The sequence below is a fragment of the Mauremys mutica genome, chromosome 8 (genome assembly GCF_020497125.1).
Source record: "Mauremys mutica isolate MM-2020 ecotype Southern chromosome 8, ASM2049712v1, whole genome shotgun sequence".
NCBI classification, from domain to species: Eukaryota; Metazoa; Chordata; order Testudines; family Geoemydidae; genus Mauremys; species Mauremys mutica.
The window spans coordinates 13,785,887-13,805,461 of record NC_059079.1 but is presented as its reverse complement, the minus strand read 5'-3'; the positions used below and the strand labels follow the sequence as shown (position 1 = coordinate 13,805,461).

Here is a 19,575-nt window from a genome sequence, read left to right as displayed (position 1 = left end):
TGCTGGTGAAACATAGGCCTGGCATGTGGCCTTATCGGTCACTCTGAGACCTGGTTAACTTATAAGAGGATTGGGCTGTTTAGGGCATTGCTGTTGCCTCTTTCTGGTCACAAGCTTACAACAGTGTTGCAAAAAATACTGTCTTGTCAGGCTAAGCCAGACTCATATTAAGCAGAAGGAAAGAGAGAAAAGAGAAGAAATAAGGTGAGAAAGGAAAAGGACACGGGGTGGAGGGGAAGAAAGATACAGTCTCACAACTCAAGTGGTGAGGTATGTCAAATGACTTCCTCTCTGGCCCGATTTGATCAGGACATCTCAAGATTAGGGTGAAGAAGGCTTGGAGCTCTGTGGGGGGATAGGCATGGCAGCAGCAATAATGGTGAAGCTCACTCCAGTAGCCAAGTTTCTCCCCCACAAAGTCTTTCCTTAAGGACCCCCAAAAGGGAGTGATGGGTGGAATCTCCTGCCATTATTTTGTCCACTAATCAGATCTAGTTTCCAACACATCAGTTCTGGTTCACCATTTTTAGTTCCATGCTCTTCTTATTTACCTAGCATGATCTTAACGCAGTCCTCTTTGTTTGGACTGATTCTTTCTGTCTGCCTTCTGCAACTCTTTCCACCAGCATTTGTTGTTTATTGTGACATCTTATGAAATTACACTCACTTTTTACAATTGAACTCACAATTAGAGTAAATCTGTAGTTATCACAATAGTACCATGCTAACCTTTACAGGTTACTCTCAGCCTGTGCTGTTTTCCTTTCCTACCACATTGTGTGCTTTGGTTGCTATCTTAGGGTGTGCTTCAGGCTATTTCCTATTTCTCCTCCAGAAATTCATGGGGATTTGGGGAAGCAGTGACCCTACATTGGGAAGAACCTCAAGAAACCTGGTAGGTTGGTAAGGGTGGAGGGCCACCATGGATTTTATTGTGAAACTGACCTCTCTAGGATTTGCCTAGCTAGCATGTGCTTGAGATGGGCCTTTTTTTAAAGGAGAGCCTCCCCTCCCCTCTCTTTATCTCCACTATTAAGTGTGGGCTTCTACAATGTCCTCATTAACACTTGGTGGTCTTTCCATAATAGGCACCCTACTGCATGGAATCTGTTAGATCTGTTCAAGTGTTATAATTTTTCATAAATAGGCATAAGCTCAGCAAATATGGTATCATGAATTATTTGCCCATCTCTAGTACATATGGTAGTGCCAAGAGTGCCTTTCTTAGGTCTGTGTTAGATTCAGATGGTTGGCATTTTCTACACTTTGTATGTCCATGAAACAATGTGAATGTGTTTCCTTTTCAAGAAGTGTGTGTGGGAGAATTGGAGAGTTCCCTAGTCTAAAGAACTATGGCTGCAGTTAGCATAGACATATTATAAAGCTTTAACAACATCTGCACTTAAAAACCACTCTTCATTCCTAGATGCCTTGTTTGCAAAGTGGAAAAATAGTAGCACAGACACTTAAAGAAGCCAGGGCAAAACTAGAGAATCTGCCAATTAATTAAGCAAAGTGAATTATAGTTGCTATTTCAAGTCAAGAGAAATAACCTGAGGGAAAGAGGGATTTGTGTTCACATCCTTTTTAATTAAGGCAAGAATGGGGAGAGGAAGGACACAGAACAGAAGACAGAACCGTTAACTCTTGTCATCCCATTTTGCCATTAGATGGTTAACAAACAGGTGTGGGTTTAATGAACTATGTACACGGTACCAAAGAAGACAAGTCTTGTCTAACATGCTGATTGTGGTTATAAGCACAAAACTACTTGTTTCCTCATGTACAGTTGCGTATGTCTCTTGTATTACCCAGTTTCTCGTTGATACCATTAAACACCTGAAATGCATTTACTTAGCTATAAACAGTGTTAAGTCCTCAGGTGTAGCTTCAGTATACACAGCTGCTTGGTGCCCCTGCAATAGAAACAATAGTACCTTATTTTGTCCCATTGTCTGTTTGGTGTAGTCATGGCTCTCTGTGGTGACTTGGATAGAGAGAAAGAAAACTGATTCACCTTCTGGAAATCTCCATTCCCTTTAAACTCTGTATTAGACTAGCCAGGTTTTTTATAGTGCATCACATCGCTGGCCCCAAATATGAAATATAATAGAAGCAATTCACTCTCCTCCACGGGGTAGGTTCTTTACATCGTACACTGTCATGTGAAAGTAGTAATGTTACTGAAAGGTGTTATTCAAGAGAAATTGTCAGTGTTTAATAAATTGTGCAATTTAAATAAAATTCAGTAAAACCTCAGTATGCTCTTCATCTCTTCTGCCTTAACGTTACGGGTCTAAGCACTTCTTCCCCACCCCGAAGAAGGAAGTTCTGTCCTTAAATTATTTTTTCCAATTTCCTCATTAGACGGGTTCTCGTGAAGTATCACAATTCTTTGCATTGAATTAAATAGTTAACCTGGCACACCTAATATAATCATGGCATATAACAAGTTTTATAGAGCAGTCCAAGGACTTGAGTAGCTCATAAATTTGATGTCGGCTCTCTTTAGTTTTGCTCAGGACAGAATTCAAAAAGTGTATTGCAGATAAATATCACAGACTCCTTATTTTTCATCATGGGACAGCAAAATGCCTGGGATAAAATGGGACAAACCTACAAAGTTCACTAAACTTTGCCCACACCTTTAAAAATTAAATTTAAACAAGTTGTTTTAAAAAATGCTAATCTTTCAGGCAAATGTAGAAAAATGACTTTTACTGACAATATATTCTCCTGCCTGGATAATTTGTCTTTCCTACCCCATTTTATGTGTTTATCTGGCACGCTGAATGAATAGTGGTGATTATAAATTTGAGGATCAAGGAATGTGTTGGAAATCTGATACAAGTTCCATACTGCACTGACATGAGATAAAAGAATGAGTGAATTACCACTTATTCTAAGATGATACAATTTGGCCTCAAAGTATTATTCATGTATGAAGTTCCACTGAGGTCAATAGGACCAGTCATGTGTGAGGGATGCAAGATTTGTTTAACAATACAGAGGACCTTGATGGATAGGGTTGTTCTTGTAATTCCTTTTCTGAGAAGGCGACACTAGAAAGCTAGTCTACGGGTGGACAGGGTATTAGGTGCTCTGGGCAGCAGCAGGCACACATGACTGTGTTTCATGTCCTTAAATAAAATAGTTTTAATGTCAGTTAGCTTGTATCATTTCCAGCACTTATAACAAAGGAGGCAGGGGAGAGGTATTGAAACAATTTAGCACTTGAAAAGTACTAGCTTATGAGTCCTGGAACTAGTTATGAGTCACTCTTCATTTAGGGGCAGTTCAAGTGAAATCAATGGCTCTATAACCAATTTACACCAGCTGAGGAGACACCCTTATTGTTTCCCCTACTCCCATTCAGTGTATGCAGCTGCCTTGTTACCAAAAATACATCCTCACAGATGTGTGTAAATGAAACTTGCTCTTGATTTGAAGAAATAACAAAGCAGCAGCTGCACCAAAATAACTATGCCTCTCTGGTAACAGTATGTCCATCTGTCTCAGAACTCCCTCTAGGACTCTCCTTTCAAAGGGGTCACTGAATCCCAGTTCTTATCTCCACCTCCTTCATTAAACCCCTTGTCTCCTAAACCCTTGTCTCTCACCTAGGCCCTGATCCTGTGTGGTTTGAGTATCTTCTGATGCCATTGTCTTTAATGGAATATTGGTGTGTTCAGTGCCTTGTAGGATCGTAATGAGTGTAACCAAGCAACTATTTTCCAACCTGTGCCTATGCAGGTCACTATCCAGTGTACCTGTAGCTGTGTCGATCCCAGGATAAGAGAGACAAGGTGGGTGAAGTAATATCATTTACTGGACCAATTTCTATTGGTGAGAGAGACATTCGCTTTCCAGCCACACACAGCTCTTCCCCAGGTCTGGGAAAGGTACTGCCAGCATCACAGCAAAATGCAAGCTGGAACAGAGAGTTTAGAATAAGTAGTTAGCACATATTGTAAGGGACTGTTGTAGGTAGAGTCGCCTGTTGACACCTCTGCAAAAAGAGCAGGTTAGTGGGTTACAGATTGGATTTGTGGCATATTACAGCAGTATTTCTATTCAGTCCATGATTTTTAGTGTTTAGCAGAGTAATGAATTTAAGCTTCCAGGCTCGTCTTTTGAAAGTGTTGTGCAGGTTTCCTTTTGAGGGTGAGGACTGATAGGTCAGATTGCTTTGCAGAAAGCATTCATCCACTGGTGATAGAGTGGTCTTTCCTGTGTGAGCTCATTTAAGAGTAGTGATTGTCTCATTTCACCCACATAGTTGGTGGGGCATTAAGTTTAGGTAGGGCATGGGATGAGGTACACCCTGTGTTTTGATAGGCATGTGTAGGATCCGTGGCTCTTGAAAGGTGTTGATCGTTGTAGCAGTATTGTTCCAGCAGGTTCTGGTGCCACTTTGAGTTGCTGTGTTGTGGGGAACTTGCTACTGATTGTAATCGTGGAGAGGTTGTGGGGTTGTTTGAGGCCAGAAGTGGAGGTTGAGGATGGGGTCCACATTGAGTATGGGTTGTAGTTGTTTGACACCCCACATGGATTCCAGTGTGAGGTAACAGGTGACAACGAAGTGTGTGGTCAGAAGGGATTTTATTTCTGTACTGAAGCAAGTTCTCCTGGGGTATTTAGGTGGCCTGTTCCATGATTTGATCATCTTCTCTGGTGGAGTCTCCTTGTTTGGCAAAAGCTTGTCTCTCTCCAACAGAAGTTGGTCCAATAAAAGATATATTACCTCACCCACTTTGTCTCTGTATCTGCAAGTCACTGTTGTTGCTTACTCCTTTGGAGACTGTGTAGGGGGGGAAAGGGTTTATGCTGAAGTAGCTTGTCTAAATTTAAACACATGAGACTTAATATTGGTCTTCTGTTTAGTTTTGGGTGAGGGTATGGTATCTGCACCCTTTGGCAATTCACTTAATGTTTTGTAAACATGCCATTAAATTTTAAACCACTTTTCCACCGTATGAACCAATGCCTCTTTGGAGAATGCCGATAACCTTTCTCCTGCTTTTCCCCCTCCTTTAGGAAGGCATAAGTGACTTCAGAGCACTCCGAGCAAAATTTCAAAATGATACCAATTTTTCAAATACTGTGCCACAACCACTCAAGAAGCCTCCTGCAGAAAGTTTACACCTACCAAGCTCTGACACTAAGGGTGTGTCCAGTCCCAGAATCCTGAACCAAGGGAAAGTGCTGGTGTCAGAACAAAAGAGAGAACAATTTTGTTCTGCTGTGCATAGCTCAGAGCTAATGCAATCCAAACCTTTTGTATTGCCTAGAGTCAAGAATGGCAACTTGTATCGAGCAGAGAAGAATGAAGAGCCAAAGAATAAAGCGTTGGAGGGAGCCTTTTGTGGAGATGCAGCTCCTAGAGGGGATTCACAGAAACCCCCTCCAACTTCTTGCATTTATCAGCAGGCATCTGTTAATGCAAATTCGGAGGAAGAACTGTTAAACTCCTTCCATCATACTCTGCAGATCTGGGAAAGTGCTTCCGCTCAGAATGACAGAAAGTCTGCAGTGCTCCCACCACCACAGTGTATAAGTGGGAATCATTCTGCTCAGCCACGAGTTCTGAACACTACCCTCGGAGCAGAGAGCAACAAAATGAGAAGTGCTGGGAAGGTGCAAGTACTGGATTTCTCTACCCAAAAGAAATCTCTCCCAGCTAGCAGAACGCCTATACCGCCCCAGACTTCATCACCTCCCCATCCATCCAGAGGTCACAAGAGCACTGAGCAAAGCCCTAAGACGACTGGATTCTCTCAGCTTGCTTATGATCCACACAAGCCAAGTGAGACCTCTCAGTATCTGAAAGGTAAATCCATCCTCTCAACATTGTTACATGGTATTTATATGGCACTCTGCCAGTTTTTGAGGCTCAGCTATGAGAACTTTAATGCAGATCCAAAAGAGAGAGCATATAGGATCAGTTGGGATGGGTACCTACACGCTGCAAAATTGAGCAGGGGGCTTCCAGAGAGAACTCTCTTCTAGTGGTGCTCCGGCATAGCAAGATCTGATATGTAGGGGTGCACAAAACTGACAATTACTTTAGGTAGGAAAAGAAAGGAAGGTAAGTAACTGGCTAGCTAGGTCTTTTCCTACTGCTGGGGGGGAGGAGGGGGGAGAGGACTAGGTGGGAGGTAAATTCAAGTTCTAGAAACAGGGTTAAGGAGGAAGAACATTGGACAGACTGGATTCTTATGCCATGGTATTCATGTTTCATATGCTCTGCAAAAAATTAAGGGATTTATTTTCTCTAAAGATAACTTTTGAGTAAAAATGGACCTGGTTTGAATCCTCAGATCTGTACGATTTCCCCCAACTTTGGGAAGTTCAGGTCCAAACTAAGAATGGGCTTGCTCCTTTGGTATTTCTTCTAGAAATGTGCTACCAAGGAAGTATTAAGCAGCAAGTTCATTTTATCAGCTTCAGATTTAGTGCCAAAATATTGAAAAGATTAAATCCTTAGTCCTGCTTTGACTGCAGGGGATTGGATTAGATGCCCTCTCGAGTTCCCTTCCAGTTCTATGATTCTATGAAATAATTGTTTACTCTGGAAAGCTACCTTACTGGAGCTGCATATTTAAGAGAGTTATACTGCTAAAGTCTAGAAAATGAAAAACCTATTGGCACCAAAAATTAAATTTTTTTACAACAAATCAAGAAAAAGATCACGCTCAAATGTGGCCAATTGTATAACAATCTGAAGAAACAGAAAAAGAGCCGCCTTCTTTCTTACTACTTACTTACTATTTCTCATTCTGTAACACCACTGAAAAATCAGGCCCCATGCTGAATAAGTGTCTATGTATAAAATTAGAATAGGCAAATTTTAGCTGGGAAGGAAACTGTTCGACATTCTTACCAGTTTTTTGCCAATTTATGCAAGCAGTCCTACGTGAATTTTTACATGAAATGAGAAGTAATAACTGACTTTCTCCTTGTGGCTCTTGCAACAAACAGCATCAGAACCCTTCCTCCATCATGCTGGCACAGAAAGACAACTTGATGTCAAGGATAGCAAACCTCCAAAAGTTAAACCACTTCCTTCAGTTGAATCTCTTGGTTCCCCTCCAAAGAAACCTCTGAGGCCCCCAAAAGTGAATCTCAGTGCCTTCCGGCAGTCAGCTCCACATGTCAGCAGAAGAAATGAAACCGGTAAGAGATTTTGTCTTAGTTTTTAGCAGAGCTGGTTGAAAACTCTTTTAATTTTAAAAAGAACGAGGAGTACTTGTGGGACCTTAGAGACTAACAAATTTATTTGAGCATAAGCTTTCGTGGGCTAAAACCCACTTCATCAGATCATGCAGTGGAAAATACAGTAGGAAGATAGATATATAAAAATCACACAGACACACACACACCCAACATGAAAAAATGGGTGTTGCCATACCAACTATAATGAGCGTAATCAATTAAGGTTGGCTATTTATCGGCAGGAGGAAAACAAAAAACAACAAAAAAACTTTTGTAGTGATAATCAGGATGGCCCATTTCCAACAGTTGAGAAGAAGGTGGGGGGGTAACAGTAAGGGGGGGGGAAAGCATGGGGAAATAGTTTTTACTTTGTGTAATGACCCATCCGTTCCCAGTCTTTATTCAAGCCTAATTTAATGGTGTCCAGTTTGCAAATTAATTCCAATTCTGCAGTTTCTCACTGGAGTCTGTTTTTGAAGTTTTTGGAGAATTGCGACTTTTAGGTCTGTAATTAAGTGACCAGGGAGGCTGAAGTGTTCTCCGACTGATTTTTGGATGTTATAATTCTTGACGTCTGATTTGTGTCCATTTATTCTTTTGCTGTCTGGTTTGGCCAATGTATATATAATAGCCCACCTTAATTGATTAGTCTTGTTATAGTTGGTATGGCAACATCCATTTTTTCATGTTCTCGAAAGCTTATGCTCAAATAAATGTCTCTCTCTAAGGTGCCACAAAGACTCCTCATTCTTTTTGCTGATACAGACTAATGCAACTACCCCTCTGACACCTTTTGTTTTTAAGTTTTCTGTCAGAAAATGCAGTTTCGTTGAAGGCCTTGTTTACACTACACACCACCATGAGCTACGCGCTGCCTTGGAAAGCAGTCTGTGTCCACGCTCACTGGTGTGTGTGGCAAACAGGACAGTGAAAAGCTTGGGGTGGGGGGCAGCAGGGAAAGGCCCCTAAGGGAGCTGCCAGAGACTTTCCCCGTGCTTCTCTGCCACAAGAGCCTTTCCTCACTGCCAGAGCCTTTCACTGCAGTGGAAAAAGGCACCAATAGTTGGGAGGTTGTGGGATACTGCACTACTGCTTTTTTTATTTATTTATTTTTTTATTTTATCTAAAGCAGTGTAGATGTGGGAGGCACTGCTTGGGTGTGTAGAGAGTTGTGTAGGGTATGTATCCCGGGGCTGAGGTATATAGGGCACTCTACTCACCTAAGACGTGCATTACCATATACTCCGCTATTTATACCCAGGCTATCTGGGCATGTAGCATTTGTACTCCGCATGCTACTGCAAGCGTATACTTACCCTAACTCGAGCTGTTTTGTGAGAACAGGGCGATGGTATGTTGTTGTGGGGTTTGGTTTTTTTTTAATTTATTTGTTGTGGTTTTTTTTTTTTTTAACAAAACTTTGGATGGCAAGGGAGTCAGATTTTTTAGACATAAAAAGAATTTAATATTAATCTGAATGAAAATGAAATTTTTCAGAATTTCTGTTGTGAATTTTTTTCCTTGGTTCATATTCAGAACCAAAATAAACTTAAATATATTGGTAATGAGTTCTACAGGTTGGTTATGCCTTATGGAAAGAAGTACTTCCTTATGTATGGTTTTAAACCTGCTGCCTATTAATTTCATTGGGTAACCCAGAGTTTTTTGTGTTGTATGAATAGGTAAATAACACCTTCCTCCTTCATTTTATCCACACCATTCATGAGTTTTATAGACCTCTATCATATTTTCCCCCTTACTCATCTCTTTTCCAAGCTGCATAGTCCCTGTCATTTTAATCTCTCCTCATATGGAAGCTGTTCCATACCCCTCATGATTTTTGTTGCCCTTCTCTGACTTTTTCCTTTTCTAAATATCTTTTTTGAAATGGGGCAACCAGAACTACATGAAGTATTTAAGGTGTGGGCGTACCATGGATTTATATAGAGCCAGCAGGATACTTTCTTTATTATCTATCCTTTCCTAATGGTTCCTAACGTTGTTAGCTTTTTTTGACTGCTGCTGCACATTGAGCAGTTCAGAGGACTATCCATGATGACTCCAAGCTCTTTCTTGAATGGAAACAGCAAATTTAGACCCCATCATTTTGTATGTATAGTTGGGATTATGTTTTCCAACATGCATTACTCTGCACTCATCAACATTGAATTTTATCTACCATTTTGTTACCCAGTTTAGTGAGATCCCTCTGTAACTCTTTGCTGTCTGCTTTGGACTTAACTAGCTTGAGTAATTTTGTGTTGTCTGCAGATTTTGACACCTCACTGTTTACCCCCTTTTTTCCAGATTGTTTATGAATGTTGAACAGCATTAGTTTCATTCAGATCCTTGTGGAACGTTGCTATTTACCTCTCCTGACTGTGAAAACTGTTCATTGATACCCTTTGTTTCCTATCTTTTAACCAGTTACTGATCCATGAGAAGACCTTCCCTCTTATCCTGTGACTGCTTATGCACCTTTGGTCAGGGACCTTGTCAAAAGCTTTCTGAAAGTCCAAGTACACTAGATCACCCTGATCCACATTTTTGACACCCTTAAAGAATTCTAATAGGTTGGTGAGGCAAGATTTCCCTTTACAAAAGCCATGTTGACTCAATATTGGGATAGTTGAAATCCCCTGTTAGGCTACAGAAAACCCTTCTTATTTCCCTGAGCATTTCAAAATCCCTGTCCTGGTCAGGTGGCTGGAAGTGTATATTCCTACCGCTATCCTCTTGTTCAAGCATGGAGTTTCTAACCATACAGAGTCTGTGGTACAGTTGGATTCATTTAAGATGTACACTATATTTGACTGCTTTCTTTCACATATAGGGCCACTCTCCAACCTACTCTGCCATTTCCATATATTTTGTAGCCTGGTATTACTGTGTATCACTGATTATCATTGTTCCATCAAGTTTCTGTGATGCCTATTACATCAATATCCTCACTTAATACCAGGTACTCAAGTTCCCTATCTTGATATTTAGACTTCAGGCATTTGTATGCAAGCACTTATAAAACTGGTCAATATTTAGTTGTCTCCCTTCATGTGGTGTAATTGAATGGGATTCTTTTTCATTTGACTGGTTTCTTTTCAGTCCCAACTATAGGCCTGGCTTGACATGAGTAATTGGATGTGGCTGAGGCCTCATTTCTTGGCAGATAGATTTAGAGAGGTAAATGAATTGGTAAGCTAGAAACAGAATGTCTGTACTAAGATAAGGGGGAACACTTGGGGAACCGTTTACAATGGGAAAATAGGCCTGGAACATAAGAAGGGGCGGGGGGAGGGGAAATAAGTCGTACTTGTACAGAGCACAGTGACCAAGCCAATCCATAAATGTTTATAAAGGAAGAGGTTTGCTGTGTATCTTTGAATATTTGGTATGCCCTGTACCCATCCCCTGTGCTTCAGCCTGATCAACTCCAGTGTAGTTTAATTGTATGCCAATGACAGAATTTCAGTGACATGTTTTGAAGTTGAACTGAGTTCTTGGGAATGGAGTGGGTAAGGTCTTGGACGCTACTGAGTCCATAGGTTTTGGGGCAGCTTCTAAGACCCTATCTGTACTTTATCAACTTCTGTCCTCTCCTCTTTTACTAGGCTATAGAGAATCCCCTTTAATGAATCCACCTCTAAGGGATGTCTGTCTGAACCATGTGGTCCTACGCATCTGTCAGCTTTCCCTCAGCCATTAGTTTTAAAACTCCTCTATGAATTTTACATTTACATGACCGTAATCTGGTTCTGTTTTGATTTAGGTGAAGCCCATCCTTCCTGTATAGGCTCCTCCTCCTTCCCCAAAAGTTTCCTCGGTTCCTAATAAATCCCAACTCCGAACACCATCTTCTCATCCACACATTGAGACCCTGCAGTTCTGACTGTCTAACTGGCCCTGTGTGTGGAACTGGAAGCATTTTAAAGAATGCTATCATGGAAGTCCTGGACTTTAATCTCTTTCCTAGCAGCCTAAATTTGTCCTCCAGGACCTCCTCTCCTACCTTTCCCTATGTCATAGTTACCTACATCTACCACAACCACTGGCTCCTCCCCAGGACAGCAAGTAAATCTATCCATACCCTTCGCACCCTGCAGGCAATTCACCATGTGGTTCTTCTGGTCATCACAAACCCAATTAGCTATATTTCTAATGATCAAATCACCTATTACTAGTACCTCTTTTTCCTAATAACTCTTGTCTGTATACATCTTCCTATGGGCAAGATTTTAATTTTTATGTTTACACCTGGAAATTTGTATCAATACCTCTCTTTGCCATGTGGTCCTTAAAATATCTCTCGCTCTGTGCGCTACTCAGCCCATTGTCCTGTTCCATTGTAGTCTCATGATAAATGTAGTAGCAACTATATTTTGTTTGCCACTTGTCAAACACTGTTGTTTTTATTTGCAGCTGCTCTAGAAGATGACTACATGGCTCCTGAAAAGTAAGTGTGTGGATTTAACTTTATAGGCTACAGAAACACATATATTTGTACTAAAACAAACAATAGTTTCTGTAAGAATTTTAAGCCCTTCTTCTGAAGATGAGACACACTTATAAGCAACAAAGTGCTACTTTTATAATTCCATTATGCACAATTCTTGCATTTAAATGACATAGAAAGAATCCTCCTGAAGCAAGCACTTTGTATACTGTGTGGATTCACTAAATTACATGTCTGACTAGTGTAACTCCTATTCAAGAAGACCTGGGTGGCTGAGGGTATTAATAATGGAAGTTTCTTCTCTCTAGATTATCTGTTTTGAATATAGCCTGGACAGGTCTTTGAGTGAGTAGGCTTTCCTTGATGCCAGTGTGAATTGAGTTGGTGTTCCTTGTAGACACACGTATGTCCCAAAAACACCACCATATCTGACATTCGCATTGGTCTATTTGCTAAGTCAAAGGCTATGTCTACACTACCATGGTAAGTCAACCTATGCTATGCAACTCCAGCTATGTGAATAATGTAGCTGGAGTCGACGTACCTTAGGTCAAGTTATCACGGTGCCCACACCGTGGGGGGTCGATGGGAGTAGAGTTCTCGTCGGGGGTAGAGTATGGAGTCAACTGGAGAGCGATCTGCAGTCGATTTGGTGGGTCTCTACTAGACCCGCTAAATCGACTGCCGGTGGATCAGTCTCAAAGCATTGTGGTTTTTTTGGGGGGAGGGGTTTGTTCCCCCCACCCACCCATTGTACTGTAGACATACCCTAAGATATGAATGACTAGCAACCAATTTACCCTCTCATACTTAAGCGAGATCCTGGTAGACACATACAATTAGATCTTAAAGCTTACACGAGCTATAAACTTTACAACAATAGAGGAAAGGAAATTACAAAATTCCCCAAAGTCTTTAGAACGTCATGAGGAGGTAACTGGAGATGTTTGAACCTGGGAGAGCTAGGTTCATAGGTGGCTTGTTGAACTGACCTTGCAGAAAAGAAAGAGTTTAAAAAAACAAAATGCTTAAGCCAGGAGACCTTGTTCTCATCTCCTGTCCTCTGTTCGCTATGAACATTATTGAAAGGCTAGGGGTGTGTGTGTGTGTATATGTAGCTGGTTCTTGCTAGTGCTCCTTTGTTTAGCCTGCAGTAAACACTACATGACACGCTTTCTGACAAGCTGTCTTCTGGTTTCAAAGCAGATTGTTTACCACCTACGTGTGTGTTAGTATTTCCTCCCATCCCCCTCATTTCGCACATTCTCCAGCTTGATGTTTTAGAAATGAAATGCTTTGAGAATTGTTGCTGAAACAAAGACCTGGCATAATCTGCAGGTGCTGGAAGTTTACTGTTATCCTTATCTGTCACCAGAAAAGGATTTTGATCTTTCGTTCTGTTTACATAGCAAGCACAGACCTAAGGTACATGAGATTTTGCTCCCCACTCTGGGTATTTTGTTGTTGTTGTTTATACTTGTGTGATCTTTGGAATGGGATTTGTATTGCTAGTGTTCTAAACCTGGCCACCACATAGGTACTTCTTTGAACCCGGAGCAATACACCGATTCCTAGGTACTTGTATGCTTAAAGTTAAGCATGTGTTTTAAGTACCTTGCAGAACTATGCCCAAAGACTTAAAGAAATAAAAATTAAATTAAAATAGAAATAAAAAGAGAGAATCTAAGGCCAAGTGTTCACATTAATAGCCTTAATTTGGCACTTGGAATCTCCACACTGATGATGTAAGTGTTGACAATAGAAGCTGAGGTTTGCATCAGTTGATTCTCTCAAAGTTAATCCCTGTTTCAGAGGGTCAGCACTTGTGCAACTACACCAACTGCTAAACCAGGACTTTTTTGGAGTGTAGGCGAGGCCTTGAATCAGTCCAGAAGGTCTGGCTGTACAAAGGGACTCTGATGAAGAGCTGGCCGTGCTGGGGAGGGAAGAGATTGGACTGAGCCAAAGGAATCCATTTTGGGGTGGGTAGGTAGATGCGGAAGGGCAAAAGGGCTCCATTCTAGGTTCTGAAGGAGAATGTGCCCCAAGATTTTTGTGTCTCAACATTCCTGTCAGAAAATATCTCCGAAACCAGCTGGCAAAGTGTCTTATCTCTGCTAGTTGCTCCCCCTCATAGAGGATGATGAGCTAAATGTCTAACGGAGAGTAGTAGTAGGTGAAGTGGCAGAAGTCTGTGTGGTAGACCTAAAGGTTCCAACCGTGCTAATGGCCCATGTGGATGTTAATGTTTCCATGTGATGGAATTTTTTTTTTCAGTTTGCTTATTTTAAAAACCTTGGAAAATGCATACAAAATCCATGTTAAACAACATGAAGATTGCAAAACTAAGCACTGAAAAGTTTGGAAATGTCAGATTTAAGGTTGCCTGTTGAACCTTAATTTGGACTCCTTGTGCATGTGTATTACGATGAGCATCTAATTATAAATCAATACTTTTTTTTTTTTTCCCAACCGGATCCCAGTGGAAAGTGCACATGTTGGTTTGGCTGTTTGCAACTCTTCAAAGACCTTATGCAAATACACTTACACCTATTGGTGGTTAAGCATTTATTTGACGGTTTGCTTTTAGTTGACCAATTACATCATAAACAAGAAAGTCGTGGTAATTTGGCTGCATTGCTGGAAAACTGGAACCGTAGAGGCCAGGAGTGAACAACTCTGGTGTGCAAAGCAAATACCACATATGAATCAATATCTATTTTGCTTTGGGTGCGAATATTGATATGGACAAGCACCTTTTACTCATGAATATTCATGGATGACTAAACAAAGGGAATACAATGGCTGAATTTAAAATTCATGTACTTTAAATAACACAGTGGGGGAGTTAATGCGTGTAATTTAGTTTTCAATCCATTACAATAAATACCACACACATTCTAAATGTCACTGATGCAATCAGTTTATAAATTAACCAAGTTTCCTTGTATATGCCAAGAAGGAAGGGACTTATTTTTCCACATGTTCCCCTGTATATTAGCAATATAATTCTTGTTTAGAAATTAAACTGTCCAAGTAATATATTGCAGCAAAGATTAGTTACCTTGAACTCCTAATATGATTATATAGTAGGTTGTTTAATATTTAACAGTGAAGTTATCCAACTTGAGTTGCAATTCACCCTGCCCACATGGTAAATTGAAATGAGATCATGGACACTTGACACAACCAAAACCGTGTCCAGCAGTAGAGCAAGTCACACAAGAGTTCTTGGGCCCCACCATGATCATTTAGGGATGTGGAAGGTGCAGTGGTTACAGGGCTGCTTCCATCTGTCCCCTCTCTGAATGCACTCCCTCTCTTCCCAGAGGGACACGTGATTCTCCCCTTCCGAGACTGGGCGCCGGGCTACAGTATCCTGTGTATCCATTGTGTTTATCCAGCAGGTCTCTTTCTGGATTAAGTGCCTGTGGTTCCTCTTCAGGAGTCTGTCACTGGACAGCCTGTTAAAATGAAAGTATTTAATCTTAACAATAGACTAAAACAAAGGAGAACTTTAAAACAACAAGGAGTCTACACACGTCTAGCTCACCTAAAGCCCAATCATCAGTAATGGTGGGTCCAGCAGAATTAGATACTTCTGTCAGCCTGAACACCTCACCAACAACATCCCCCAACAGCTACTACCTGTGTGTGGGGGAGGGATGTAAATTAATTTTTATCCAACCAGTGCTCCTGTCTCGTCTTGGGGTCCCTGCATGGCAAAACAAGTTGTATAACTTGGCTGGGACCCAGGGGTAGAATCCTCACTGCAAAAGCTCGAGCACTGTCTCTGAACAGTCCTGAAGTGTTTATCAGGACCCAGGGCTCTTCTCAAGCAATTGTTTTGCTTCTTGCTTGTATTTTCCAACAGCCCTGTTGATTCAACACACTATAGTCCTGTAGTAACCAGCCCAATAACCGATCAACGTACAGTCTCCGCACATGATTATGTCACAGCTCTGTTTATCAGAGGGGCTCTAGCACAGCCCTGTCCGCCACAGTGAATTTCACTGTGGCAGACGTTCATTGCGGCATCAGCTGAAATCCTGCATGATGCTGGGGGGAAGCACAGGGTGGCTAGAGCCCTTGAAATGGAAATGTTGGGGGGGGGCGGGGAGTGAATCTGTTTCTGCCTCCGCAATATCTCATGGACATAAGAGTAGGACATGGCTATGCTCCACCCTGTGTGCATGCAGAAGGGGGACAGAGATAAGAGGGGTGCCTGGAGGAAGGGATGGAGCTGCTGCTGCAGTTAAGGTTGCCAAGCCTCCAGGATTGTTTTAGAGTCTCCAGGAATTAAAGAGTAACCTTGAATTAAAGATTATGTCATGTGATGAAACCCCCAGGAATACGTCCAACCAAAATTGGCAACCCCAGTTGCAGTATGCGGGGTCAGGCTGGCCATCAGGGAGCAGGTGTGACTCCTGGTCCTGCATTCCAGCCACCACAGGTTCCCATGGAGACACCCAGCCTGGGAGAAGAGCAGGAGCATGTGAACCGGCTGCCAGGGTAGCATGGGATACAAGTCAGGACAATAGCACCTGGGCAGAGGCCAGGGGGTGCACACAGGGCACCAGCCACTGATGTGGGTGATGAGACAGAGCTCTGGCACCAGGATGGAGGACAAACTCGTAGGGGTGGGGAGGTGCACAGGGCACTTGCTGCTTCCCCACCCCACCTAAGTAGCTCTCCCTGCCCCTTCACAGGGAGCTTCTCCCCTCCCCGTGCTGTAATTTAATCCCTAGAGCATAGCACAGGGATAGGGTGCATTAGAAACGAATGCATAAAGTGACTGAACAATTTGCATATGAGAGCTACATGCTGCCAAGTTTGGCTTGATTTCTGGTAGATCCGCTAATAAAATGAATAGGGCGTGAAGGGGAAGTTTGTTCAACAGGGGCACAGACTTGTTTTTTAATCGTTCTACCTCTAGCACTGACGTCAGTATTTTAATTTCTCTTCTTTTCTTTTTACCCTCTGATTTCCCCTCCCGCCCCGCCCCGCTTAACTGATAGGCAGGAAAACATACTTAATCTTTGCTCTGTTCCTACTACGTTTAATGGCACCGTGGTGACAGCATAAGAGTTCCAGAAATGGTTTTCTGATGAGCAACTTGTGTTACGGTATTTTGTCAGTTGGCTTTCAATAAAAGGAAAAGTTTTCTAATGTTTTCCCATCCCTGTTTCACACTCCATGTGCACACTCCAATTCTGGCATTTTTAAAATGCCAAGTGCAAAACCTTGCCAGAAAATTGCATGGATGTGTAGAAATCAGAAAATGAAACTACCTGTTTTCGGTGTGCTCTCAGCAAAGCCTCTCCCACTTAGACTGGTTGAGAGTTTGCTAGAGCTGGACTTCAAGCTGTGTGTGGTTTCTCTACTCCCCACTCCCTGCATCCTAAGCAAAAATGTCTATGGTTCAGTGCTTCTATTCAGTTTCAGTGGTGGAGCTGAAACTTCTGCACCTGGCTGGGCCCCACCCCTGCAGAGAATTATCAGTATGTAGCAACCCAAACAAACTAATCACACTTTAAAGAAGCAATCTGCATGCTGAAATGCAAAAGTCTCTGCCGTTCTTGTGGTCGTTACGATGTATTTGTATCCTCCTAGGAGCCCTGGACCAAAAGCCAGTTGTGCCAGGTGCTGTACAAATGCAGAACAAAAGGACAGTCCCTGCCGCAAAGAGATGATAATCCAAGTATAAGGCAAAAGACAACAGAGAGTTACAGACAGACCAATGAGGGAGTACCAGGAAACACTGAGACACTGTTGGTCAGCATGACAGGCAGTGGACTCTGTGCACAAGCAACCTAGTAGCATGTTGTAGGCTCATCCCATCAATACACTGGGGATTTCCATGGATAATTTCCCGAGAACATTAGTGTGACTTAGTCTACTGACTGGCAAGGTTTGGTGATGCACAGTGTCTATGAGCTCACCTCAAGTGCAGTGAATGTTGATCACTAAGGGAGGCTTGGCTGCTGCCTTTTGTTCTGAACCCAGGTTGAGGGGTGGGGTCGGGGGATACATTGAGGTTTGTGTCTACACAAAGCCCAGTAACAATGGGCTTTATGTGGCCAAGGTGAATTTCAACTGAAGTTATCCGATGGGTGATTTTTAAATGTTTAATCACAACCTGCTAGAGTAGATGTAGCATGAGACAGTGTACGTCTTAGCGCAGGCCTCTTAATTAAGAGAGAAGTTCCCAGTAATAATTCATTTCCCATAGATTGTATGCCAAAGTTCTTCAAGATCCATTCATTTATCTTGTAGGATTGTTTTAAAAAAAACACCGTTTCCCCCGCCCCTTTCTCTCCTCATTCTCTAGTGCTGAATCTGAAGAATTACATAATTATGAAGAAACCATATCGTACGTGAAACAAGCTGGGAACTCTATAACCTCGTGTGCCATTCAGGATATCGCTGACTGTGAGTCTGTTAAACCAATTAATATAGGCAGAGTATGGGGGGGGGGTGTCTAACTACTTTTTAAAGAAATGGCATTGTTCCTCCTAATCTGGTAGAAGCTCAGTTGCATGTCTGAGTTACCCTCTTTCACAAAAATGCCCGTTTGTGACTAAAGGTGAACATCCCTGCTTTACAGCCTAACCTAGCCTCTCCTCTTTGCCACTCGAAGGAAACAGACTGGTGTGTGGGACTGAAAATGTGTAGGATGGAGTTATAGGAACATGGTGGGGGAGGCTGACGGTAGAACTGCAATGGATAAAGTCATGTGACTAGTCATGTAGAAGTGCCGGGGATGAGGGGGCAAAGGGGGAGAAGTTAACTTGGCACACTTCAGCCTCTTTTTTTGGGGGGGGGGAGGGGAAAGAGGTGCTACTTCCAATGCATGGAACTCTTCCATTCCCTTATGACTTACGCCATCTTCATTACCCTCTACCCCACCCCACCCCCGCTTTGTCTTTCTTGTTCTGTCAGGTTTATTCTTGTGCTTTTTTTCCCCCCCTTGTTCCCCTTCCTGGTGGTTCTTCCTCCCCGTTTCTCTTTGGCAGAATACAACTTATTTGCTTAGGGTTGTGTTTGGGACAGGCCAATTGTACTTGATCCAAGGGGTGTGAAAAGATTGAGCTGACAGGGTGTGAACCAATCCTCATTCAGGGAACTGACTGTTGGGCCACTGGGCCCTGCAAAAGTGGGTGTGTAGCCTAGAGTACCCTTGGCTGAATTTTTTTGGGCCAGTCTTCTCTATAGCCACAGTTCCCTTTCACAGGCTGTAGTTCAATGGCATTAAGACCGTGGAAGATTGTATATCCCGAACATGCTAAAATGCAGTAATCGTTTATAAATCTTTATTCTAGTATCTAGCACGGGAATCCAAGAACACAAAAAGGTACGTCATCTTCTGCAACCCTCACCTGACATTATAGATAAATCTGTAAGACATGCTGGTGCTATGTTTTGATGCCTTAGAAACTTGTGACTATCACATAATCGGCTGTTCTGTGGGGACTCTGGAGACTGATGTGCCCATCCCGTGGGATCTATGGAACCAATTTCCTTAGCACCTTTTGAAAATCCTAGCCTCACGCTTCTGATGTTTAAAGAAGTAGTGATACAATCTAAATTTAACAGCATGTTTTATATCAAATAGGTCTTGAGTAAATCTCTGAGAGTTTTAAAATTCCATAAGGGAGATGCCTGTATAAACCTCTGTCAAAGATTGGAATGTGCTGGTAATTCTCTACTCAAAGGCTTGATGGCAAAAACAGTGTTCACACTTCCTTGCCACAGCAACGTATTTAGCCGGCGGCTGATGGGTATGGAAGAAAATAATTGAACTGGTGTCAGAAAATATTTCTTATGGGTGTGATTTCATGTTCCGTCACACATGAAGGGAAATCAGATGGGGCCATAACCTCTGAAATTCTTAAGTCAGATTCCAAATC

At 42.1% G+C, this 19,575-nt stretch overlaps 1 protein-coding gene across 5 annotated transcripts in view; it reads left to right on the top strand.

Moving 5' to 3' along the window:
• The window catches only part of FYB2 (FYN binding protein 2), a 65,375-nt gene that overhangs the window by 25,960 nt on the left and 19,840 nt on the right, over positions 1-19,575 (top strand). For 4 of the 5 annotated variants that reach the window (XM_045028414.1, XM_045028411.1, XM_045028412.1 and 1 more), the window contains exons 2-6: positions 5,038-5,830; positions 6,982-7,176; positions 11,632-11,665; positions 17,997-18,097; positions 18,988-19,019. In XM_045028414.1, coding sequence (XP_044884349.1) covers positions 5,263-5,830; positions 6,982-7,176; positions 11,632-11,665; positions 17,997-18,097; positions 18,988-19,019 — 930 coding nt within the window. In that variant the 5' untranslated portion in view covers positions 5,038-5,262. Of the gene's footprint in view, positions 1-3,596; positions 3,807-5,037; positions 5,831-6,981; positions 7,177-11,631; positions 11,666-17,996; positions 18,098-18,987; positions 19,020-19,575 lie in introns of those variants that run through there. The other variant, XM_045028413.1, reaches the window with a different exon arrangement.